At 46.5% G+C, this 23,432-nt stretch overlaps 1 protein-coding gene across 2 annotated transcripts in view; it reads left to right on the top strand.

Moving 5' to 3' along the window:
- Positions 1 to 23,432, top strand: part of ZNF106 (zinc finger protein 106) — a 105,191-nt gene that overhangs the window by 43,899 nt on the left and 37,860 nt on the right. Inside the window, exons 6-10 of one of the 2 annotated variants that reach the window (XM_088471197.1) lie at positions 7,476 to 8,052; positions 8,444 to 8,513; positions 10,237 to 10,391; positions 17,784 to 17,844; positions 21,166 to 21,456. In XM_088471197.1, coding sequence (XP_088327323.1) covers positions 7,476 to 8,052; positions 8,444 to 8,513; positions 10,237 to 10,391; positions 17,784 to 17,844; positions 21,166 to 21,456 — 1,154 coding nt within the window. The remainder of the gene's footprint in view (positions 1 to 7,475; positions 8,053 to 8,443; positions 8,514 to 10,236; positions 10,392 to 17,783; positions 17,845 to 21,165; positions 21,457 to 23,432) is intronic. The other variant, XM_088471198.1, reaches the window with a different exon arrangement.

Below are 23,432 nucleotides of genomic sequence, written 5' to 3'. Positions count from 1 at the left end.
TGGGTAGAGACTTGTTATGTAAGATGGGATGTGTTATATATTGCACCCCTGATGGTGTATTTTTAGATATCCCTGGGAGAGTTGCGCACGAGGTGCGGGATATGTTGGACACTTCCCAAAGGATAATGTATCACTCTACCAGTTTAAATGAAAATCCATCCCAGGTAGATCAAATGTTGTCCCAAATTCCAGATTCCCTTTGGACTAAGGATGGACAGGACACTGGATTAATGGCAAACGTAAGCCCCGTAATGGTAAATTTGAAAAGCGGTAGGCAAGCTCCAAAAATTCCCCAGTACCCACTAAAACAGGAGGTAGAATTAAGGGTTTTCCAATAATTAAACGATTATTGCAACAGGGAATTTTAGTTCGTACAGCTAGTGTAGCCAACAGTCCCATCTTTCCAGTGTAGAAGAGTGGTGGGAGGGATTATAGGCTGGTACAGGACCTTAGAGGTGTTAATAAGGTAGTAGAAAGCCATTTCCCCGTAGTGCCAAATCCAGCTGTCATTCTTATGCAGATCCCTCCAAACGCAACCCATTTCACTGTCGTTGACCTCTGTTCTGCTTTCTTCTCTGCGCCTCTCCACCCTGACTGTCAGTATCTATTCGCATTTACATACAGAGGTGTGCAATATACATGGACACGGTTGCCCCAAGGTTTCATAGACAGCCCCAGTATCTTTTCCCAGGCATTGCACGACTGTTTACAATCTTTTCAACCTGCAAATGGATCTGTTCTAATTCAATATGTGGACGATTTATTGCTGTGTTCTGATTCGTTTGTCATGTTTGAATGATACTAAACATTTGTTGCTTCATCTCTCGCATACAGGACACAAGGTGGCTAAGGAAAAAACTACAGCCGTGCCAATCCAGAGTAAAATATTTGGGACACTGCCTAACCCAGGGGTTAATACATCTCACAAATGATAGAATCCAGGCCATACAGAACATGACACTGCCGCAGAATCAACCGCAAATTCGTACCTTCTTGGAAATGTGTGGATACTGTAGAATGTGGATCCCAGGTTTTTCTATTTTGGCCTTGCCTTTACAGGACTTAGGCCCTCATTCAGAGCCGTACGCTCTGAGCAGAGCGTACGCTCTGAATGAGGGCCGCCCTCCATAAAAATGGAGCGTCCTCCTGAACGCTCGTATAGCTGTGGGTCACCACCCACAGCCTATACGAGCGTGCAGTTTGATGGCCGCGATGGTCGTGACCATCGCGACCATCGAAACTGCGAGCCGGAGCCTGCGGTTGAGGTTTTCAACCGCAAGCTCCGCAGTGATTTTGGCTCTATCAGAGCCAAAATCACTCCCACTGACATCACTAGTGATGTCAGTGGGCCGGCTTCTGACAGGAGGCGTTCCCTTAGGAACGCCCCCGTCAGGGAGGCACGCCCACCAAAGGGGGCGTACTGTCAATCAACATCGACAGCACGCCCTCTTTGATCAGACACAACGAGCGAAGGAAAGTCCTTCGCTCGTCGCGTCTGGCGCATGCGCACGACGGAGCTCCCTCCGTCGTGCGCATGCTCAGTGCAGAACATCGACCCACTTGCGAGCGGACAGCCGCTTGCGAGTGGGTCTGAATCAGGGCCTTAGTCTCTTCCTCAAAGCCCGATCGTGTCATGCACACAGAGGAGTCAGAGCAGGCTTAAAGATATTCTGACCAAAGCACCTGCATTGGGAATATCTGATTATGAAAAACCTTTTGATTTGTATTGTACGGAAGCCGATGGTTGTGCTGCAGGTGTCCTTACACAAAAACATGGTGATGCCAGTAGGCCCGTAGCATACTACAGTGCCCAATTGGACACTGTGGCGAGATCACTCTCCACCTGTTTGAGAAGTTTAGCAGCTACCGCTCTATTGGTGAGTAAAGTGAGGACGTAATGTTGGGTCATGATATGATTGTCTATACTCCCCACGCTGTATCTGCTCTGCTGAACTCTGCTCAAACCAGACACGTCTCTTCGGCTAGGTTTACCAAATGGGAACTAGCTCTAATCGCACCTGCGAACATCACTGTTAAACGTTGCAGCACGCTGAATCCAGCAACGTGTTTACCATATGTACAACATTATGTACAAAGGGTGGAAGGAGACTAGTTGCTGGCGGAGGGTGAGTTCAGCGGACATAATGATACACACGATTGTATGGAATATCTGAATCAGACCTTTACTGCTAGACCTGACATACACGACACACCTTTAGAGAATGTAGATGTGACTTTTTACACGGATGGGAGTTGTCATAGACAAACAGACACAGGTGAATTATGTACAGGTTATGCTGTTGTAAATGACACCGACATCATAGAAGCCAAACCTCTTGGTCCTCCTCACTCAGCCCAGGTGGCAGAGTTAGTAGCACTAACTAGAGCGTGTGAACTGGCAGCAGGCAAATCTGCTAACATTTACACTGACTCGAGGTACGCGTTCGGGGTGGTGCACGATTTCGGGGCTCTATGGCGCCTGAGAAATTTTATGACAGCAGCAGGCACACCAGTTGCACATTCCTGACACATAAAACCTCTTTTAGAAGCAATCCAACTGCCCAAAGTGGTGGTAGTAATCAAGTGTAAAGCCCATACATGTGAGGATGACCCGGTGTCACTGGGCAACAACAGAGCCGATGAAGCTCCAAAATGGGCAGCAGGGTTAAAAATGTTTTCTCCCACTGAAAAAATTATGTCTTTCCAAACAATTGATATGCTGAAATTAATTGAGATGCAAAATTTGTGTTCAATCCAGGAAAAGTCCATTTGGAAGTCCAAGGGATGTGGGCAAGAGTCCTCCGGGCTCTGGAGGGACTACAAGGTAAGCCAGTAGCCCCCAAGGCATATTACCCCAGCCTGGCTGAGGCAGCACACGGTCTGACTCATCTGGGAAAACAAGGTATGTGCAAGTTGGTGAGAGCATACTGGTGCGCACCAGGTTTTTCTTTACAAGCAGAAAAGATAGCAATGTCCTGTCTGACCTGCTTGAGGAAGAACATAGGGAAAGCGATCCCTAACGAACCGTCCCACATTCCACCGACTGATGGACCTTTCCAGGTGATACAAATAGATTTCATCCAATTACCACCCTACAGGAATCTCAAGTATGTATTAGTGTGCATTGATGTATTTTCTAATTGGGTTGAGACCTACCCAGCGGCCACTAATACTGCTGCGTTTGCTGCCAAGAAAATAGTTCAGGAATTTGTATGCAGATACGGTATCCCTAAAATCATAGAGAGTGACAGGGGTACTCATTTCACAGGTGATGTTTTTCAAAATATGTGTAAGCTGATGGATATTAATAGCCGACTTCACACCCCCTACTGACCGCAAGCCAGTGCCAAGGTAGAGAGGATGAATGGGACTATTAAAAATAAGTTAAGTAAAATCATGGCAGAGACTGGACTAGGTTGGCCAGAAGCATTACCGTTGGTCCTGCATAGTATAAGGACCACTCCCAGACCCCCTCTAAATCTGTCTCCCTTTGAAATACTGTTCGGTAGACAACCTCATTTGATTATAAGTCCACAGGAAGACTTGAAAGGTAACAACGAGGTAACTAAAGTATCTTATATCAATGAGTAAACAGTTAAAACAACGGCAGCAGAAACTGAAATTGTTGTCCAATGATATGCCTGAAACTAACTGTCATGATGTTGAACCAGGAGAATATGTTATGATCAGAAATTTCTTGCGTTCAGGTTGTTTGACTGATCAATGGGAAGGTCCGTACCAGGTGCTGCTGACAAGTACTACATCGTTGAAGGTGGCCGAGAGAGATACCTGGGTCCATTCCACTCACTGCAAAAAGGTCAATCAACCGGTGGGGAAACAAGTCGGAGACAAGGCTGATAGCATGGACCTGTCGCTCGTGAACTTGTTCCGGGAGGATTGAACAGGTTGTAGTGAGATACCTGAACTAAAAGAAATCTGCAGGTCTTGTTGTGGCAATGGACGGACCTGCTGTGTTCATTTTCATGTTCTCTTTTAGAGTGTTCATCATCCTGGTCGGTTCGGGAATGTCCGGTTTCTGTGAAGGGGGACCGATTGTGGAGAGGGGAGTTGATGGCAGTGCTGATGGAGTGGAATCAGGAGGAGTGCAATGCCAATCAGTGGAGTGTCTGACCAATCTTAGTACTGTTATTGTTAAGAGAGCTGTTATTCCGGATTCTCGGGGACGGTGTGGAGGTTTATCGTCTGAAGATTCCGGTATTTGTGAGCTTTGTGGGTCCCTAGTTGATGAGAATTGTATCCAGCGGTGCCAGCCTAAATATAACCCGTACTGGGCTGGGTATCCTTTAGAGGATTATCATAGCATGGTAGGCAAAGTGTTAAATCAAACTGATTGCTGGGTGTGTTCACATGTGCCACAGGGACAGCATAATGTAGGGTTGGTGCCATTTCCGCTGAATACACAGAAATTTTAGAATTATAGAAAGGGAAAACCTTGGATGGAAAATTCCTATTATCCAAACCACCTCATTTCAAACTCTATCAATTTCAAGTAGATAGATCACTTTTGTGTTTAAACATAACCAACCCCAATAAACCCGGGAGTTGGGAAGTGACAGGGAATAATCAGACGATGACCTTCTCACAAAGAGCTGATAATGAGTCCATAAACCATGATCTGTTACGCTCAATTAAATCTAGTGGGAGACATTTTAGGTACCGGTATGCATTGAGTTCCACTACAGAAATTATTGGTAAGGTGCCAGATGGTTATTGTGCTAAAATAATACAGCCAGAAACTTGCATGTACCAGATGGAAGACCCAGAAATAGGATTGTTTGCAAGGGAAATGTGCTTAATGATGCATACCATTCCTTATGTTCTCCCTGATAATGTATAGTGGAAGAAAAGCGTATAAGTGGCTCTCCCCGAGTTCTGAAGGTTTGTGTTACCTGGGAAGAGTAGTCCCAGAAGTTATGACCCTCACACATGTTGAAATGCTTGGTATACATAAAAACACACCGTCACCATATCTTCACACACAATATGAACACAGAGGCAAACGAAATATGATACCTGGTGACGTGCACAAAACCACTCAGTTAATTAGTGAGACAACTGGCTTTCAAGTTCTAGTCGCATTGGATCCCTCCAGGATCGCTCGGGGTACATTAAACTTTAGATATATTCAGGAACTTGCTAAATTGATAGATAATATCACCGAGATGTACGATGACACATTCAGGTATACAGGGAGAGAATTGCAAGCATACAAGAAAGAACTGGTGCAACACAGGCTAGTGTTAAATTATTTAACTGCTGTTACTGGAGGGTATTGCGTAACGTTGGCCACCCAATTTGGAGTAAAATGTTGCACCTATGTAACCAATGATACCAGCGACCCTAAGGAAGTGATAGACCGGAAGATGGATGAAATTCTGCAGCTAAAATGGGAATTTTGTAAGAACCATAATACTTCAGTGGCTGAAGTACGGGAGAAGATAGAAGGATGGGTTTCATGGCTGAACCCAGTGAAATGGTTCTCAGGTCTAGGGGAATGGGTCCAGGAAGTGATCGCCAGCATCGGCAAATTCTTAATCCTTATAGTGATTGTCATCTTAATAATTGGCATGTGTGTCCGGTGTGTTCCTATTGTGTTGAAGTGTGGAAAATGGAAAAATAGAGTAAAACGAAATTATGATGGTGGTCAGTATGAATATTGTGGTAAATACAGAACTGCATTACAACCCTGAACTAAGAAATACCATCTTTTAATGTATTATATTTAGACATGCATAGAATGTATTATTGAAATGTTATTTTAAAACACCTCAGATAATGTAAAGTCTCAAATTTCCCCTTCAAGACTGCCTTTATAGGACTGGTGTATCCCCACACCTTTAACATGATCTTCCAAGATCCGCGGTGTGCGTATAATAGTAGTTTTATGTCCCCACTCAGAGACACATTATTGATGGATTAAGAACCACCTTGTGCCATCCCATAATAACACTAAATAGTAACTAAATGTAAGCCTTAATTATATTTTAAAATCAGATTGTGATAGCATGTTGTTCGCTATCAAAGGGTTGACTGTCGAAGCTGAATAATTGAGTTAGACAAGTTCAGTTTAAAATTCAATCACAGCGACGCCATCTTGCGACTGGCCGCAAGACTCCATTTTAGAAATGCGATCGCAAGACGCCATTTTGCGAATGGCCGCCTAAGCGTCATTTTAGATAAACTCACACTTTAGTACATGTGGCGATATTACTATTAGCATCATGCGATTGCATCTATCACCATTTCTCATACACACATTAATACGCACAATTGCGCTGTTAACTAGTTGCATATTAGCGAATGCATAAGACCATGTATGAAAACGCTGAATATTAGCTCCATGCACACGCATCTGCCCCAAGTTAACTAGCGTCTTTACATCAAACCCCACATACTCTCATATTACATGTTCACATACAAGGTTCCATAAGGTATAAGATTCGAGTATGCACATTTATTATCATTGCTAGGAAATAATGGTAATTTCGTAACTAAGGTTTTATACGTGATAAGTAAGCCATGTTTGGTATTGTACTGATGTGTACTCTCTCAACAGTATTCCGGTAATATCGATGGAGAGATCGCAACATGCATTCTCAACTTATGGACCGCAGAGACTCAAGCAACAATATTTACATTATATGAACAACTGTTAGGATTTGCATGAGGCGGGAAACCAGAGACCACCAGTTGTTAGAGGCTGGGCTGTGTCTATTTGAACCAACCTGTTAATTGCCTTGTAACATATGCCCTCTCCTTTAGGACCAATGGTATTAGCAACAAACTTCTCTATTGTGTTGTTTATTTCTGGGGGGTATAAATATGTGTGCTCTGACCCTGGGTTCCTAGTCTTTGTGCTGAATGCTGATTGACGAGGGGTTTCTTGCTGATGCCTAACATCTGGACCAGAGAGCGCTGCGTATGTATAATTGTACTTGGGTCTGTATAATCTCTTTGCGCTAAGATTATATGAGGATCATAGCATGTAACTGCTGTACTTTTACTTGAATAATACTTTGTGCTTTGGAACCACAGATTCTTGGTCTGGAGTCTTTATTTACTGTATGACTGCGTACGCAAATTAGCGTCATCCTTATAGGTTTATAGGCAGGATATTAGAAGGTATAGGCAGGATATTAGAAGGTATAGGCAGGGGTATATAGAGGTTCAAAGGCAGTATCGTTAGTGGTTTATTTATTTATTTTTTTTAAGTCCTTTGCCAAACATTTTTCTCAAATTCTGCCATGTTTCTGACACCCCTCCGGATGTTGAAACATCAATAACACACCTTTGCATGAAGCTTTTTAAAGAGAGCTCCAGTTTTTCTGTTCATACATAAAGGCACAAATGAGTGACTGTTGCAAAGTTTTCATATTACCAGTTTCATTTCAGAAATGTCTTGTACTAATTTTTCTGTTCTTCTATTTTTTGTTTATTTTGGTCATGTCTTTAAGATTTGGTATAGAAATGGTAGCACAGGTACAGAGTGAACAAGAAGGTCTTGACTTTGAAGAAACAGACTTGGGAATTGAAAGTTACCATTGGGAAGGCATCACTGCAAGCCCACTGGGGTCCATTCGGAAGCGGAGCCTCTCTGAAAGCAGTGTTGCTGTGGACAAGGTGTCTGTTTACAGTATTTTTAATGATCATAGCTCAGAAATCTGTTGTGAACAACCAGACAACATTCCGAAACGCCAAACAACGCCGGCGGCACCAGGACCAAAGGGGATTTCCATGTTGACTGCAAAGCAGGAGAAAGAAACAGAAGAGGATATTCGTGTGGCCTCTCCCTCAGTGGACACTGATGCCCTTTCTAACCTGATTCTAGCTGAAACCTCACAAAGCCAGAGAGAAAGTGTGGAAGCCTGTGCTAACTCAGACAGCTTGTGCATGTTTCATGGAGCTTGTGAAGATACGATTCTCAGTGTGACAGCAGCTAGCACTCATGTGGATGGGGGCACAGATAGCTCTGCATCTGGCACTGAACAAAATGATAGCCAGGGGGTTGGAAAGAAAAGAAGGGCCACTGGGGTAAGATTATTATTATTATTATTATTAATTTTTTATTTTTTTACGTTTAATAAAATTTGCACAGACCGTCCTAGCCTGCATGCCATATGATATGAAAACTTATATAGTTTTAAATTACCCTAAATATAGAAATTAAATAGTTAAAAACCCACTTGCTGCCCTATTTGTTTTATAGAAGGAATTAATGCTGCAGTTCATGTCTGCAACCTTGTAGTTTAAGACCGTAATTATTAATATTCCCTCCCAAAGTACTCAGTGCTATGCTACCTGTGCTTAAGGCAATTAATTGTTATGCAAATGAGCTTTTCATTTTAAAAATTGTGTACCGGTAACCAAACAAAAATTCTTACTTTTGTAATTTAAAATCTTTTTCATATTTCAATACTGTAAGGATGGGTCCTGTCCTGAAACTTCAAACCTGGAAAGTAACACTAAAAGAAGAAAAATACGGGGAATAAAAGGTGATCAGTGAATTACCATATTGTTTCTATGTGTGTGCAGTAAACAACAAAAAAAGAAGGTTGGTTTTTGCTTTACACGGATTAGTCACTTTGGGCTTGGGTGTTAACGTGATAAAGATGACCGCTATTGCGTCTGGCTGATTTTGCAAGTAGAAGCGCAAAAATCAGACAGCTTATTTAGTGTTTCCGCTAGGCTGTTTTAGACACGCCCTGCCCGATTTTAGATGGGCAAAATGCGCCCTGCCTTTTTAGTGGCACCCCGCTAAAATGGCCTTCCCCACCCGCGTACCACAGTGTCCCGTGGGTGGAAAATATTGTGGTGACTGATCACCGCCGGATGAATAGACGCCGTGCGCATGCTCATAGTATCTATTTAATGTGAGTGGAGAGTTTGGGGGAAGCACGGCACCTCCTTAAGTGCTGGGCACACCACCCCAAGTGTAATGAATTGTACTCGAGTCACAAGGGCAGGCCTCCTTCCTGGATAGCCATGCCCCCTTTTTCAATGTGTGCAGAGACTAATTGTCAGCACCCTCAGCACCCTGCCATGTCTGCATTCTAGCAGGAACACTACTTTTAAAGGAATTTCCCATGATCAGATAACTTGCATGTATTGTTTTGCAAGATACTCTTCTGCAAACAATTTATACATTGCATTGTTATATTATTCTGGCTTGTTTCAATAAACGAAAGAAACCTTTAGGTTCACATTTAAATTTTCAGTGTTTAATCTACATTTAAATCTGAAATGTATTTATCTAATTAAAGGATAATGCTTGAGAAGTTTTAAAAATTCTGACAGCTGCATTTTGGTCATGTGTCCAAAGTACTCGACAACAACGTTCTCCATTTGAAATCCATTTTATTTGAACAGACCCCCCCTCCCCCATCAGTGTTTCAAGCAGTCATAGAAATTGCACCCAATCCTATCCACAGAACATTTTTATATAATTTATTTTAATGTTTTTAATAAGAGTTGCTGAAAAGTTTGTGCAAACCAAGAAACAGGACTTCTGAGGCTGGAAAGCATCTTTAAACTTGTAGGCTAAAGCATGTTTCAGTATCAGCTGTTGTACATAAATCATGCATAAGTAAGCATATGTAAAGCTGGCCATCCACTATACAATTATCTGTCCAATCTGGCTAGTTGGAATGAAAACTTGGTAATGTATGGGAGCAAATGACAGGCGATCATTTGCTCACAAACACTGAAAAACAGACAAAAGTGGTCATCCAAACAAATTGGTTAAATTAATTTGATTTAACCAATTTGACCAATCCTTTTTGTCCATTTTCCAGTGTTTAAGACCATATGGTCGATTGTCATTTGCTCCCATACATTACCAGGTTTTCATTAAAACCAGCCAGATTGGACATATATCTGACAGAAAATTGTATAGAGGATGGCCAGCCTTAGTCTAACTCAGACTCCATAGCTAAGGCTTTATCCAATCATTGCCTGTGTTACAATCTGACTTTGTTTTTTGACTTTGAACTATTCTGGTTGTCAACATTGGTACAAGGCACCTTTGCAACACTGATGGGGGTAGGTTCTTCTGAATTGCGGGAGTTCCTTGCTCAAAATGCCCACACTTCTGCTTTCTGTATAGCGTTTATCTTTAAGCAATTTCTTTGTGTGTGGAACAGAATAGATATATGAAACATCTCCTCTATTAGAATTATTTTACTGAAGATTGTTTTAACTTTCTATTTGTTCCTATAGAGCGTTCCCAGGTGGATCAGCTGTTAAGTATCTCATTAAGAGAAGAAGAGTTGAACACATCACTTCTAGGTGTAGACAACCACCTTCTCCAGGCTCGAGCCACATTGCAGGCAGCTTACTTAGAAGTGCAGCGTCTGTTGGTACTGAAACAGCAGGTAAAACATTTTGTGCAGTTGTCTTTTATAATGCAGAATAAACTGAAGCTGGCCATACACAAGATTATCTTTCCAGACTGACAACTAGTTGGCCGTTTGGAACAAAAATCTGGTAATGTATGGAGCTAATGACAATCGATCATTTGCTCCCAAACACTGGAAACGGTCGTAAAGATAAATTGTTTAAATTAAATGGATTTGACCAATTTGACTGAATGACCGATTTCATTCTCCATCTGTAATTGGCGGCAGAAGGGTGTGTGAGCTGCAGGACTAATCACAGGCCAGAGTCTCTTGGTGCTGGGGTTAGCGACACTATCAGCAAAATATTTTACTAGATGGAAGTGGAACTTAAGGACCTGATTCCAAGTCACATGTACGTATTTCTTAATGAGGCCGGCCTCATCTAGTGAGTTCTATAAAACTGTCCATGTGCCATAGCAAACATACACATCTATGTGCATCTCCAAGTGATTTTTTTTTTGTCAGATGGATCTCTGTTGTATCAATCCATAGCATTTATCGGGGCCAAGAGAGTGCACACACATTAGAGAGCTATCTCATGGGGGGGCATTGTAGGTGTGTTCATAGAACACAGTTACAATGTTCAAGCCATTTGACCCTCTTCTCACTACATTAGCACTTGGCCAGAAGCTAGAAATACTGTTCATATGCTGGGTGTACACTGCTCAATTTGTTGTTCGTACAGCTGATGAACACTATATCGTTCAGTACACCTGACCATGTGTGCACACACGTGTCTTTTACAGATGCAGTATATTTGGAATATAAGTCGATCACATCTGCTAATGTGTACCCACGACTGACCAACACACATGCTGGCCCCAGGAACCGACGACCATTACGTCACAGCTGGTTCCTGTGGCCAGACATATGGTGCAGCTGTAAGGGTGTATACTTACCAAAATCGGTCGTTCGGCCATTGCATTTACCAAGAGTCTACCCCGCATTACTCTTACTGCTGCGTAGAAGTTGATAAAGCAGTTGGGTTTTCTACTTCAGGGTCCATAGGGGGTCCACAGGGTTGACCTTGGGGTATAGCTGGATCTGGATCCATGGGCACCACGCAGTTAAAGCTTTAGCTGCTCCCAGGATGCACTTGGGTCCGTCCTCCTCTATACCCCGCCCCCGGCCACAGCACCTCAGTTTGAGTTGGTGCCCGGCCGGAGTCGGGTCACCTGCGCAGGGGGGCTACAGGAGCAGCCCCCAAAAGCTTTCTATTTTTATTGAAAAAAAAAAAAAAAGAGCCTGTTAGATTTTTATTTTAAAACAGAGGCTCTAGTGTGGCAGCGACGGGCTGTCTATGCAGACGCCCACGCTGCCGCTCTCCTTCCCCGCTGGCGCCGCGACGCCAGTACTGCACTGGGGATCGCGGCGGGAGGCCAGAGTCCGTACTAGCCGGACTCTAGGTCCCTCCCTGGACTGCTGCCGGAGTCGCCGGGGACAAGGTAAGCCGCGAGTCGCTGATTAGCGGCGGCTCGCGGGTATTGCCTGCACATGCAGTCCTTTGCCCCCGGTCCTAGGGGACAGACCGGGGGCCGCTAGCGGTGGCGGCGGGCTCCCCCTCTGAGGAGGAATAACCCGTGGGACCACTAGACCACCAGGGATATATGGCAAGCGGGATGCCGGCAAGCCCTGGGGTTAATATGCTAGCCAGGGGAGGAAGCCTTCCCTGTCAGCGGCTCCTCCCCTCAGCTCAGCGCGCCTTTCAGCACGGAGTCTGGCGTCGCTGAGCTGCAGATACTCGGCCACTCCTCCTCTGAGGTCTCTGGGGGCCATTTTCTACAAGTGGCAGCGCAGATCTTCAGGGAGCACGCGGACCGGTCCCCCTGTGTACCTCTCCCCCGATATAAGGACAGTGTACACAGCACTATAGCCCTCCCAGACACTGAATCTGGGAGGTTGATTGTAGTGGAAAGGTGCAGTGAGTATATCTTCCTGCATGGTATGTGACTTTTGCTAGTGCTGCCTGTCTGTGCTTATTTTCCGCTTACTGTCAGCTTATACCTATCCCTTTACTTATCCTACAAGCCCTACAGGTGTGCGGGGGAAGGGCGTTTCTGCAGACCTCACCTATAAATCACGTATTTGTGAGGTCCGTCACATACAGTTGTGTGCTACACAGTGCCGTATTGTGGGCTGTTGTTTAGCACACCGGTGAGTGCGTTTTCTTCTGCCCTGTTGCCAGATATATTTTTTTACTATATAATATATTCTGTCATGTCAGACGAGGAGGTTGAGCGCTCAGTGGCTCCGGTGTTGGCCTCCTGCGGACGCTGTTCTGCAGGAGTAGATAGGGAGGATTTGTCACAGGATGGCCTGTGTAGTCGATGCCAGGTGGCTCCTGGCCCATCCAGACCTTCTCTGGCGCAGGAACCACCGTGGGCGATGTTTTCTCAAGTGCTGGTGTCTATTGCGGACCGTCTGTCGGTCCCGACTGCTCTCCCTACTAGGGCGTTGCCCCAGCCGACCATCCCCCATTCCCCGGGTGTCCCGCAGTTATTGCGGAGTCCTCCTGGGTCTCAATCAGTAGGTCCCTATGCAGGGTTGCCTATGTATATCCAGGCTTCCCCTGTGCCGCAGCAGCCTGTGGTACCTTTTCAGGCCCCTATGGCGACTCCTCCACCATGGGTGGATGTGCTCTCCAACTCCGTGCAAAATTTGGCGGCCGCTTCCTCGGCTTTTCAGTCAATGTTGCAGACTGACATGCCTTCTAGGATTTCAAAACGCCCACTCATGACACGGGCTGCTCAGGTATCGGACTCAGAGGGTTCCTCAGATGATGGGGAGGTCCCTGATGACACTGACTCGGACGCCTCGGTCCAGGAAATGGATACCAAGTCGTCCATTAATGTGCGAGCACTAGTTAGGGCGGTGCGAGCTATTCTTCTTATAGAGGATGAGGCACCGGTTCCTAAGTCGAAGTTTCCTAGTTTCATAAAAACTAAGGTGGCTTCTGCGGTGTTTCCCCTGTCGGATCAGTTGACGGATCATATGGCGGTAGCTTGGCAGGCGCCCAGTAAGAGATTCCTTCCTCAGAAGCGGTTGGCTTCTAATTACCCCTTCCCTGAGGCACATTGTAAAAAATGGGAAACTCCACCGGCGGTGGATTCCCATGTCACCCGTTTAACTCGGGGCGCCACCTTACCATTACCGTTGATATCCTCGCTGAAGGATCCCACGGACAGGAAAGTTGAGACTTGCTTAAAGTCTATTTACTCCCTCTCCGGGGCGGTGGCCCGACCGTCCATGGCCATCTCCTGGGTGGCCAAGGCCATTGAGGGGTGGGCCAATGCATTGGAAGATACCTTCCCGGACGACGCTCCGGATGTCCAGCGGGCGTTGTTGGGACAAATGAGGGACGCTGCTTCTTACATTGGAGAAGCTTCTTTAGATGCTAGTCTGCTGACCTCGCGGGTATCTGCTGCAGCGGTGTCTGCCCGCCGATCCTTATGGTTGCGGTCCTGGAGAGTGGACTCTGATTCAAAGAAAGGTCTGGAGGCCTTACCTTTCAATGGGGAATTACTATTTGGTCCGGACTTGGACAAAATAGTGGACACCCTGGCTAAATCCAAATCGGCCTTCCTCCCTTCGGCGGCACTGCCTGCTAAGGTTCGGAGTTCGGCTTTTCGTTCCTTTCGGGTTCAGGGTAAGGCGAAAGGTCAGTCCTTCCCGAGACAGTCTGCGAGTAAGACTGCCTCTAAACCCAAGAAGCAAGCCTGGAGTGCTCGGCGCCCTTCTTCCAAGCAGGAAGATAAACCTGCGGCCTGATGGGACGGGCCTCCCTCTGGGGGACCTCAGAGTGGGAGGCCGACTTCTTCTATTTGCCCAGTGCTGGCACAATACCACCACGGATGCCTGGGTTCGAGAAGTGGTCTCCCAGGGGTACGCCCTGTCTTTTCGGCACAGACCACCCCACCAGTTTTTCTGCACAAGTCCTTCTCAGGACAAGACCAAGGCGTTACAGGTTCAGGAGGCTATAGAGTCCTTGCTGAAAGCAGGGGTCATTGTTCCCGTTCCTCTATCACAACGAGGGACGGGGTATTATTCGTCTCTGTTTCTGGTGCAGAAACCCAATGGTTCTCATCGCCCTATCCTCAACTTGAAGTCTCTGAACAAATTCCTCAGAGTTCCCAAGTTCAGGATGGAGACGTTACGTTCCATCACTCTGGCGATGGAACCGGGGGATTACATGGTGTCCCTGGACATCCAGGACGCCTATCTCCATGTTCCGATAGCATCTTCACACCAGCGGTATCTGAGGTTCGCTATCCTTCAACACCACTATCAATTCCGGGCGCTACCCTTTGGTCTCTCCACGGCACCGAGGGTGTTCACGAAGATTATGGCGGTCATGGCCGCACATCTTCGGAACCAGAATGTACGGCTGCTGCCGTATCTGGACGACCTCCTGTTGCTGGCGAGCTCCCCGGAGGTACTGCTTCAACATCTCCACCTGACGATCGCTTGCCTGCAAGCACACGGGTGGTTGATAAATTGGAAAAAGTCCTCCCTGATTCCATCACAGCGGATGGTTCATTTGGGAGCCCTGCTGGATTCGCGTCAGCAAAGGATCTTCCTGACTCCGGAGAAGGTCGCCTCCCTACAGCTGCGGATACGCAGTTGCCTGAGCCGTTGCCGCCTGTCGGTCCATTCGGCTATGAGAGTTCTGGGGTCCATGGTGTCGACATTCGACATGGTGGAATTTGCCCAGTTCCATTCCCGGCCCCTGCAGGGGCTGATTCTATCAGAATGGAACGGGTTACCTCACCGGATCCGCTCTCAGGTGCTGGTGTTGTCTCCGGACGTTCGGCAATCTTTGGCTTGGTGGCTTCAGACAGCTCATCTGGTCGAGGGGCGCCCATTTTGGATCCCGGACTGGGTCCTGCTCACGACGGATGCCAGTCTCCGGGGTTGGGGGGCAGTGACCGGCTCTTTGTCGTTTCAGGGTCGTTGGTCAGCGGAAGAAGCACTTCTCCCCATCAACATCCTGGAACTGCGGGCAGTATACAGGGCCCTGCAGTCGTCCGGCCCCGCTCTTCACGGAAGGGCGGTACAGGTGCAGTCCGACAACGCCACCACGGTGGCGTATATCAACCACCAAGGCGGAACTCGCAGTCGAGCAGCGATGTCGGAGGTGTCTCGTATCCTGACTTGGGCGGAGGGTCACATTCCAGCGATCTCGGCGGTCTTCATCCCCGGAGTCCTCAATTGGGAGGCGGACTTCCTCAGCCGTCACGACGTGCATCCCGGGGAATGGTCGCTTCACCCAGAGGTGTTTCAGCTACTCGTGGACAGGTGGAGACTGCCGGAGCTGGACTTGATGGCCTCCCGTCACAATCACAAGTTGCCCGTTTACGGGTCAAGGACAAGACACGCAGGCGCAAGTCTGGTGGACGCGCTGTCGGTGAAATGGACGTTTCACCTGGCGTATCTGTTTCCTCCGATATCCCTGCTTCCTCGGGTTCTGCGGAAATTCAAGCAGGACGGCGGCATGCTCGTGCTGGTAGCTCCGGCGTGGCCCAGACGTCCTTGGTACTCTGATCTCAGGAGCCTCTCCATCGACGCTCCGTACCTTCTTCCTCAGCGTCGGGACCTGTTGTCTCAGGGGCCCTGCCTTTACCCGGATCTGGGTCGGCTGTCTTTGACGGCGTGGCTCTTGAGACAGCCGTCTTGAGGTCTCGGGGCTTCTCCAGTTCGGTTATTAATACCATGCTCAGGGCACGCAAGCCTGCTTCAGCACGGATTTATCACAGAGTGTGGCACACTTACTTTCAGTGGTGTGAGTCCAGACATTATGATCCTCAGGTGTTCCGAGTTTCTAGGATCTTGGAATTTCTTCAGTCAGGATTGGATTTCGGCTTACGCCTTGCATCTCTGAAGGTTCATGTGTCCGCCTTGTCCGTGTGGTTTCAACGGCGGATTGCAATACTACCAGACGTTCACACCTTTTTCCAAGGTGTTCTCAGGATCCAGCCTCCCTTTGTGCCTCCTGTGGCTCCTTGGGACTTGGCGGTGGTGCTACGGGTCCTGCAGGGTCCTCCGTTTGAGCCTCTTGAGGCGGTGGAGCTCAAGTGGCTGACATTTAAGACGGTTTTTCTCCTGGCAATTGCTTCGGCCAGGAGGGTGTCTGAATTGGGGGCGCTTTCCTGTCGCCCTCCTTTCCTGATTTTTCACCAGGACAGAGCGGTGCTCCGCACTCGTCCTGAGTTTTTGCCCAAAGTGGTCTCGAAGTTCCACATTAATCAGGAACTTGTTGTGCCAGCTTTTCAGTCCCCTGATCTTTCAGCTGGTGAGACTTCCTTAGATGTGGTCCGGGCGCTTAGAATTTATGTAGACCGGACGGCTTCGGTTAGGAAGTCTGATTCCTTGTTTATCCTCTTTGGTTTTCACAAGAGGGGTTGGCCTGCCAACAAACAAACGTTAGCCCGTTGGCTTCGTTCCGTTATTTGTGAGGCTTATGCACAGGAGGGCTTACCTGTGCCAGCCTCTGTTAAGGCTCATTCCACTCGTTCTGTGGGTCCCTCTTGGGCTGCTAGACGTGGCGCTTCTGCTGTTCAGCTGTGTAAGGCGGCCACTTGGTCTTCAATTCAAATGTTTTTGAGGTTCTATGCGTTTGACACCTTCGCCTCTCAGGATGCATCCTTTGGGCGCCGGGTACTCCTTTCAGCACAGGAGCGTCCCCGCCCTTAGTTGTACTGCTTTGGGACATCCCCAAGGTCAACCCTGTGGACCCCCTATGGACCCTGAAGTAGAAAACGAGATATGGTAAGAACTTACCTTTGTTATCTCTGTTTCTACGAAGTCCATAGGGTCCACAGGGCGCCCGCCCTGATGCACCTGGCTTCAAATGGGCTGTGTGGCTGGTCACCGGTTTTCCGTCTCCCATTTCTGTGAGTATGGTTTCTTGTGTGTTCCAGTCTTCCTTCTCTCTGTTTAGTCTCCTCCTCCGGCCTTGGCTGCTTACCAACTGAGGTGCTGTGGCCGGGGGCGGGGTATAGAGGAGGACGGACCCAAGTGCATCCTGGGAGCAGCTAAAGCTTTAACTGCGTGGTGCCCATGGATCCAGATCCAGCTATACCCCAAGGTCAACCCTGTGGACCCTATGGACTTCGTAGAAACAGAGATAACAAAGGTAAGTTCTTACCATATCTCTTGTTTTTTACTACAATGTAGCTGGCAAATTAAAATCTTTTCAATTAATTATGGAGTTTAAATCTTGATAAGAATGCACATCTATACAATTGTATACCTTAATAACTCCTTTACATTATTGCAAGAATGTAAATGTTTGGAAATTATACATCCCAAAAGTGCACAAACAATGTTACACTGTTATGTAATAAATTCCTTTTAACCTCTGTTGTGCAGATAACAATGGAAATGAGTGCCATGAGAACACAGAGAATCCAAATTCTGCAAGGACTTCAAGGTAATGGAATAGAAAAGTGAAGTGAATGTGTTTTTCCACAGAAATATAGAATTCTCTGTAACATTTTTGCTCCATTTTCATTCCAGTTCTTTTCATATAAAACCAAATACGATTTTTTTGGCCTCCATTAATATTTAGTGCCTCAAAAACTTAACTTTTTCATCGTCCTCGTTTTGTTCACATTTATTTGTACGGCATAATATATTTGCTAAACTTGCAATAAACAATACAGAAGATTCTGATAAGTGTTAGGATTCCGGCGTCGGCATTCTGAACGCCGGAATCACCGCTGTCGGGATTCTAACCACATCTCGATGCTATCCCCTATCCAGCACCTCCTCTTGGTATCCTTCCCTGACGGCGGTAAGCCTGCCAAGCTTCGGCTTGGGTATATAAAACACTTGAGACTTGGTTGCAGCAATTGTCCGGAGTTTTGCAGTCAGGTAGGTCCAGATCTGATTTGCTAACTGGTTGCGCTTATGCACAAGGTGTCCGAAATACTTTGGGAACACCCAGAACCTGATGATGAACTTAAGCTGGGCATCCACAATACAATTTTCTGTCAAATATCTGTCCAGTTTGGCTGGTTGGAATGAAAACCTGGTAATGTATGGGAGCAAATGACAGTCAATCATATGGTTTTAAACACTGAAAAAAGGACAAAAAAATTGTTCAAATTGGTTAAATTTGTGTGTTTTAACCGATTTGTCTGAACGACCATTTTTGGCTATTTTCCAGTGTTTGTGAGCAAATGGCCGATTGTCATTTGCTCCCATACATTACCAGGTTTTCATTCCAACCAGCCAGATTGGACAGATATCTGACAGAAGATTGTATAGTGGATGCCCAGCTTTAGTCATACTATGGGAGAAAAGAGTTTCTTTAACCCAGACCTACAGCCATAGGATTCTCTCCTATCCATTCCTCAGCGAAAGCTAGTTTTTCACAGGACGTCCTTCCACTGTTTGTGGAAGCCAGCAGATGAAAATCAGGCTTGGGCAGCTGTTCATCCAGCAGGCTGCCAATCCGTGCTTCATGTGGTTGGAGTACAGCTGCTTCTTTTAAAGAACTGGTGTTTCAGTTCTATTTCCGACGCCTGTGTGAGAGAAATCGCAAGTCAGGATGCATTACAGCTCTCATAGGGGGCGAATTGCTTTGTTGGGTGCCCGGCACTAGCAGTCACTGGCAAAAGCAATTGAAACGCCCCTCTGAATTGTTTTACCACATGGGTATTTCACCACCAAACCTTAAGGAAAAAACAAAAGGTTGATCTTTATGAAAGCGATTGAGTCCTTTATAATTTTAGGTGTATTTATTTCAGACCTGTAAGATCTAAATTGTTTGGAGTTCTATGCAAACCTCATCGGCCCATTATGAATTTGAAGTCCCTAAGCATCCAGCTTCAAGTGGAAAGGTTCAAGGGTATACAATCTGGAAACCGGCTGTCTTAATACAGGCAGCCAGCTTCCCGACTGTCATATTCCAGCGAGGGTGAAACGCCGGGCGTCTAGATGTAGACGCCTGACATTTCTCCGAGACCGGCGCCCGGCATCCCGATCGAAGGGATGCCAGGCTCCGCGGGGGGGGGGGGGGGTAGGTTTAGGGCACCCGGGGGGGACTTAGGGTTAGGCACCCCCCGGGAGGGTTAGGGTCAGGCACTGTTTCCCCCCCCCCCCCCTCCCCCCGGGACTTAGGTTTAGGCAGTGGGGAAGGGGGGGTTAGGGTTAGGCACCCCTAAGGAGGGTTAGGGTTAGGCACCCCTAAGGAGGGTTAGGGGGTTAGGTTAGTATATACTTACCTTAGCGACGATCGGGATATCCAGCGCTTTCAGGCTTCCGCTACCGGGCTCTGCTCATCTGTCGGCCAGACGCTGCCGGGAATTGAACCATGGCCGGCGGTTCAAGATGGATTATTTGAGGTTTGTCATAAACAGCTTAGTACAGGACAATTTCATGGTATCCATTTACACGAATGATGTGTACTTGCATTTTCTAATCTGGGAAAAAGACACTAGCCTCTTCAGATTTCGCATTTAGTCCCATTAATTTCAGTTTTATGCTAACCATTATCAGTGTTCTCCCCAGAATTTCCACAAAGCCGAGCGGCACCACGAGGCAGTCGGGGAAGGGGGGGAGGCACGGCACCGCTCATTCTCTCCTACCTGGCATCCCACCCACTGCCAGGTGGCCACCGGGTAGGAGAGGGGACATTGTGCAACTCCGCCGCAAATGATGCCCTTTGTCGGCCGGTGCCAGTGCACTCTGGAAGCCGGGCAGTGTTCGAAAAATGCAGGGTGGAACGCCCATCAAAAAAGGTTCTAGGGAAAACAATGATCATTCTTTGCTTAGAAGATCTGCTAATCAAGTGGTGCTTGTTCTACTCAAGGGAGTTCTAGATCTGACAAGCCAGTTTATCTACAATTATGCGTCAGTTGCACCTCTGATGGTTAAGGTGCAGCAACCTTATCATAGTTCACCCCCTCTCTATTTGGGATTTGACAGTTGTGAGCATAAATACCAGCCATTAGGGTTGTGAGAACATCACAAAACAGTGGTTTGTCCCATGTGCTGGAGGTTCGAGCAGTGTTAATACGTTAGTCAGAGGGACCATAAAGATCCAATCGGACAACGTCATAACAATGATATACCTGAATCATCAAGGGGGCACCTAGGTTTTCCTTGCCATCTAAGAAACCAGCTGGATCCTTCGATGGACAGAGCAAAATGTTCATTCCAGATTTGTAAAACAGGGAAGCAGATTTTGTCAGCGGGCATGTCCTACACCCTAGGGAATGGTCACTTCACCAGAAACTTTTCGAAATAGTGTGGAAAGATGATAGCATCTTGGTTGAACCACATGGTGCTTCTGCTCAAAGACAAGGAATTGTTGTCAGATGCCTTCTGATTCTTCTGCAATCTTCATCGGATTTACCTGTTCGTTCTGGTAGCTATGCATCCACAAGTCCCTAAAGAAGGTAAAAAGAAAAAGGTGTACAGGTGTTTCTGGATTAGCCAAGATGTTTTTGGTACACAGACATTTCAGTGTGGCAGCGCGCCTGTTGTGGCATCTACCTTTTTAAACCGGATCTGTTCATTCGGGGACCCCTTTCCTCACCAGGGTTTGCATGACCGGCTTTAATAGTGTGCCTGTTAAAGTTATGAGCCTAAGAATAAAGGTAATAGAGGCGAAAATAAATTCACATGGCATCTCTCCAAGTCCCATATCTTGTTTTAAGATATCTTTTTGCAGAAACAGAGCATCCCGGCAGTTCTAATTCACCCATTAAAAATAACAATAAGCCTAATTCTCATTTGGAAATAGGTACCTACAACCCTGCCAGTGAGGTAGAAGAGGGGGCAAGTGGTGCACCTCCACAGGCATCCGTTGTGAATCCTGGAAATCTGATGTCTTTTCTCTTGGAGCCTTCAGCCTATCTTTCTTCGCAAACACAACCAGCAAGCTCACTGTTGCCAGCTCCTATCCCCATGTACACTCCGCCAACTGCCCATCCTACTTCTGAAATTCCTGATTCATCAATAACCATTAAACAAGAGCCAGCATCACCTGTGAGAACTGAGGAGAACATGGCCACTCCACCAGCGGAGACTAATGGTACGTCAACATCTAATTCTATGCAATATCATCTATGCTACGTAGTGTCGCCTTGACATCCTGGTGTGATTTCTTAATCACATGTTGCATTAAGTATAGTGGCTTTCCTCACTTACACTGAGACCTATTAATTGTATGTCATGAATTATCAAACCTTGTAATAGGAAGAATCTTGGGGTAAACTTTTGTATGAATTAGAGACCTGCGCATTTGGCTCCGTGTAAAGCGACCGAGTTAAATTACAGTTAAAACTATAAAAAGCTATTTTTCATGTTAATACCTCCCTAACCTAAAAGTTGCTTCATGCCAAATTACTTTTAGTAATAAATGTACACAATTAAAATAAGGCTTTGTCCTTGTTGTCCATTATAATGAAGTCTGTCTTCTCAGTCTGTAGATTAAACGCACTGTCCTTTTACTGGAAAACCATTTCTTGTCAAATCAAACTTCTTAAAATGCACCAGTCACTTATGCGCACCTAGGGCATAACCATTTTGTCTGCTGAACCATTATTCACTAGGAACGACTCAAAAAATATGATATTATATAGAAATAGTTGATTATACTGTGACTTTTCTCCCCCAGTCTCTGTACCTTGTCACTTTTCGAAGTGCTGCAAAAATGAGTTGGCTGTCTTATAACAAACTAGCTGGGATACTTGATGTTGCCCGGGTTGAAGACTAAACCCTGAAGTACACCTGTAGCCTTTATTTGTTTACAATGTCCTCATCTATAACCCCATTACATTGATTCTGAAAAGGACCCCACTTTTTGCTAATATCCATGCCAACAGTGGCGTAACTACCGAGGATGCAGGGGGTGTGGCTGCTATGGTTCCCGAGGTGCCTGTGTGGCATGCTGTACCTCTGCACCCAGTCAAGGCTGTCGAGGGGGCCCCTGGTGTCAGCGGTGTTGATTTGGTGCTGGCCCGCTAGCTGGTTATAACTGGCGCACCGGCAGATAGACAGGGCGAAGCAAGAGGCTGCTGGAGGGACATGGGGACGCAAATTGTTGAGGGAGGGGGCATAATTTGTAAGGGGCGCTACTATTTATGGCATAATGTGTTATATGGGGCACTACTACTAGGTGATATAATGTGTAAGAGGCCTTACTGTTCGGCATAATGTATAAGGGGCATTACTAATGCGTGGCATAATGTGTATAAGGGGTACTACTGTGTGGCATAGCCTCAATGGGCTCTTTGTGACATAACCTGAATGGGGACTGTGTGGCATAACTTGAATGGGCTCTGCGTGGGGGCAAATTTGTGTTCCTTTATCATCCATCTGGGGCTGCCTTACATCTGGGTTATGTATAGTGGTGGGTGGAGTTGGACACTAACTAATTGAAATTGGCACCCACCCCCTATATAACCCCTCCCTTACCACCGTAAATTCAGTTTTGTTTTTTATGCCTTTGGAGTAAGGCACTAACTAGCTAGATAGGTCCTAGCTTTCAGATTTTTATTTGTTTTACTTTCATCTTTTGAATTTGGGTGTTTAGACAGGCGACAAACACTAACAGTGGGAGTTATATAGATTAGAGGTGTTGTGTGAACCTGTATCCCACTCTAAAGAAGGCCCCTGAGAGTCCCCAAACTACCATGTGCCTGGGTCTCTCTCCAATCCACACACACATCTGAGGGGGCCGCAGGCAAAAATCAGTTTAAATCTTGTTGCCATAATCCATTTTTTTGAGCAGATTGGTCAGGGCTTGGAATTATTCACAGATCCTGTAGAGCAGGCTTGTCTCGCATCTCCAGGGGTTGTCAGCACAATACTGCTTCAATCCTCACAGTAGGGAGAGGGTTACAGAAGCAGCAACATGCGGCTCTTCTATGAGAAAGAGGGTTCCAGGATGCCGCTGACACGTGTTGGCGCACAGCGGTGACGTCATCAGGTGTGCCCACAGGCTGTTGGAAGCACAGGTGATCAGAGAGAGCGCCGCGGCACTGAGTGTGCACGGCGGGTGATGTC

Source organism: Taudactylus pleione, unplaced genomic scaffold (assembly GCF_031769625.1).
Source record: "Taudactylus pleione unplaced genomic scaffold, aTauple2 ptg000113l, whole genome shotgun sequence".
Classification (NCBI taxonomy): Eukaryota; Metazoa; Chordata; class Amphibia; order Anura; family Myobatrachidae; genus Taudactylus; species Taudactylus pleione.
This window is presented reverse-complemented; position numbering and strand designations above follow the sequence as displayed.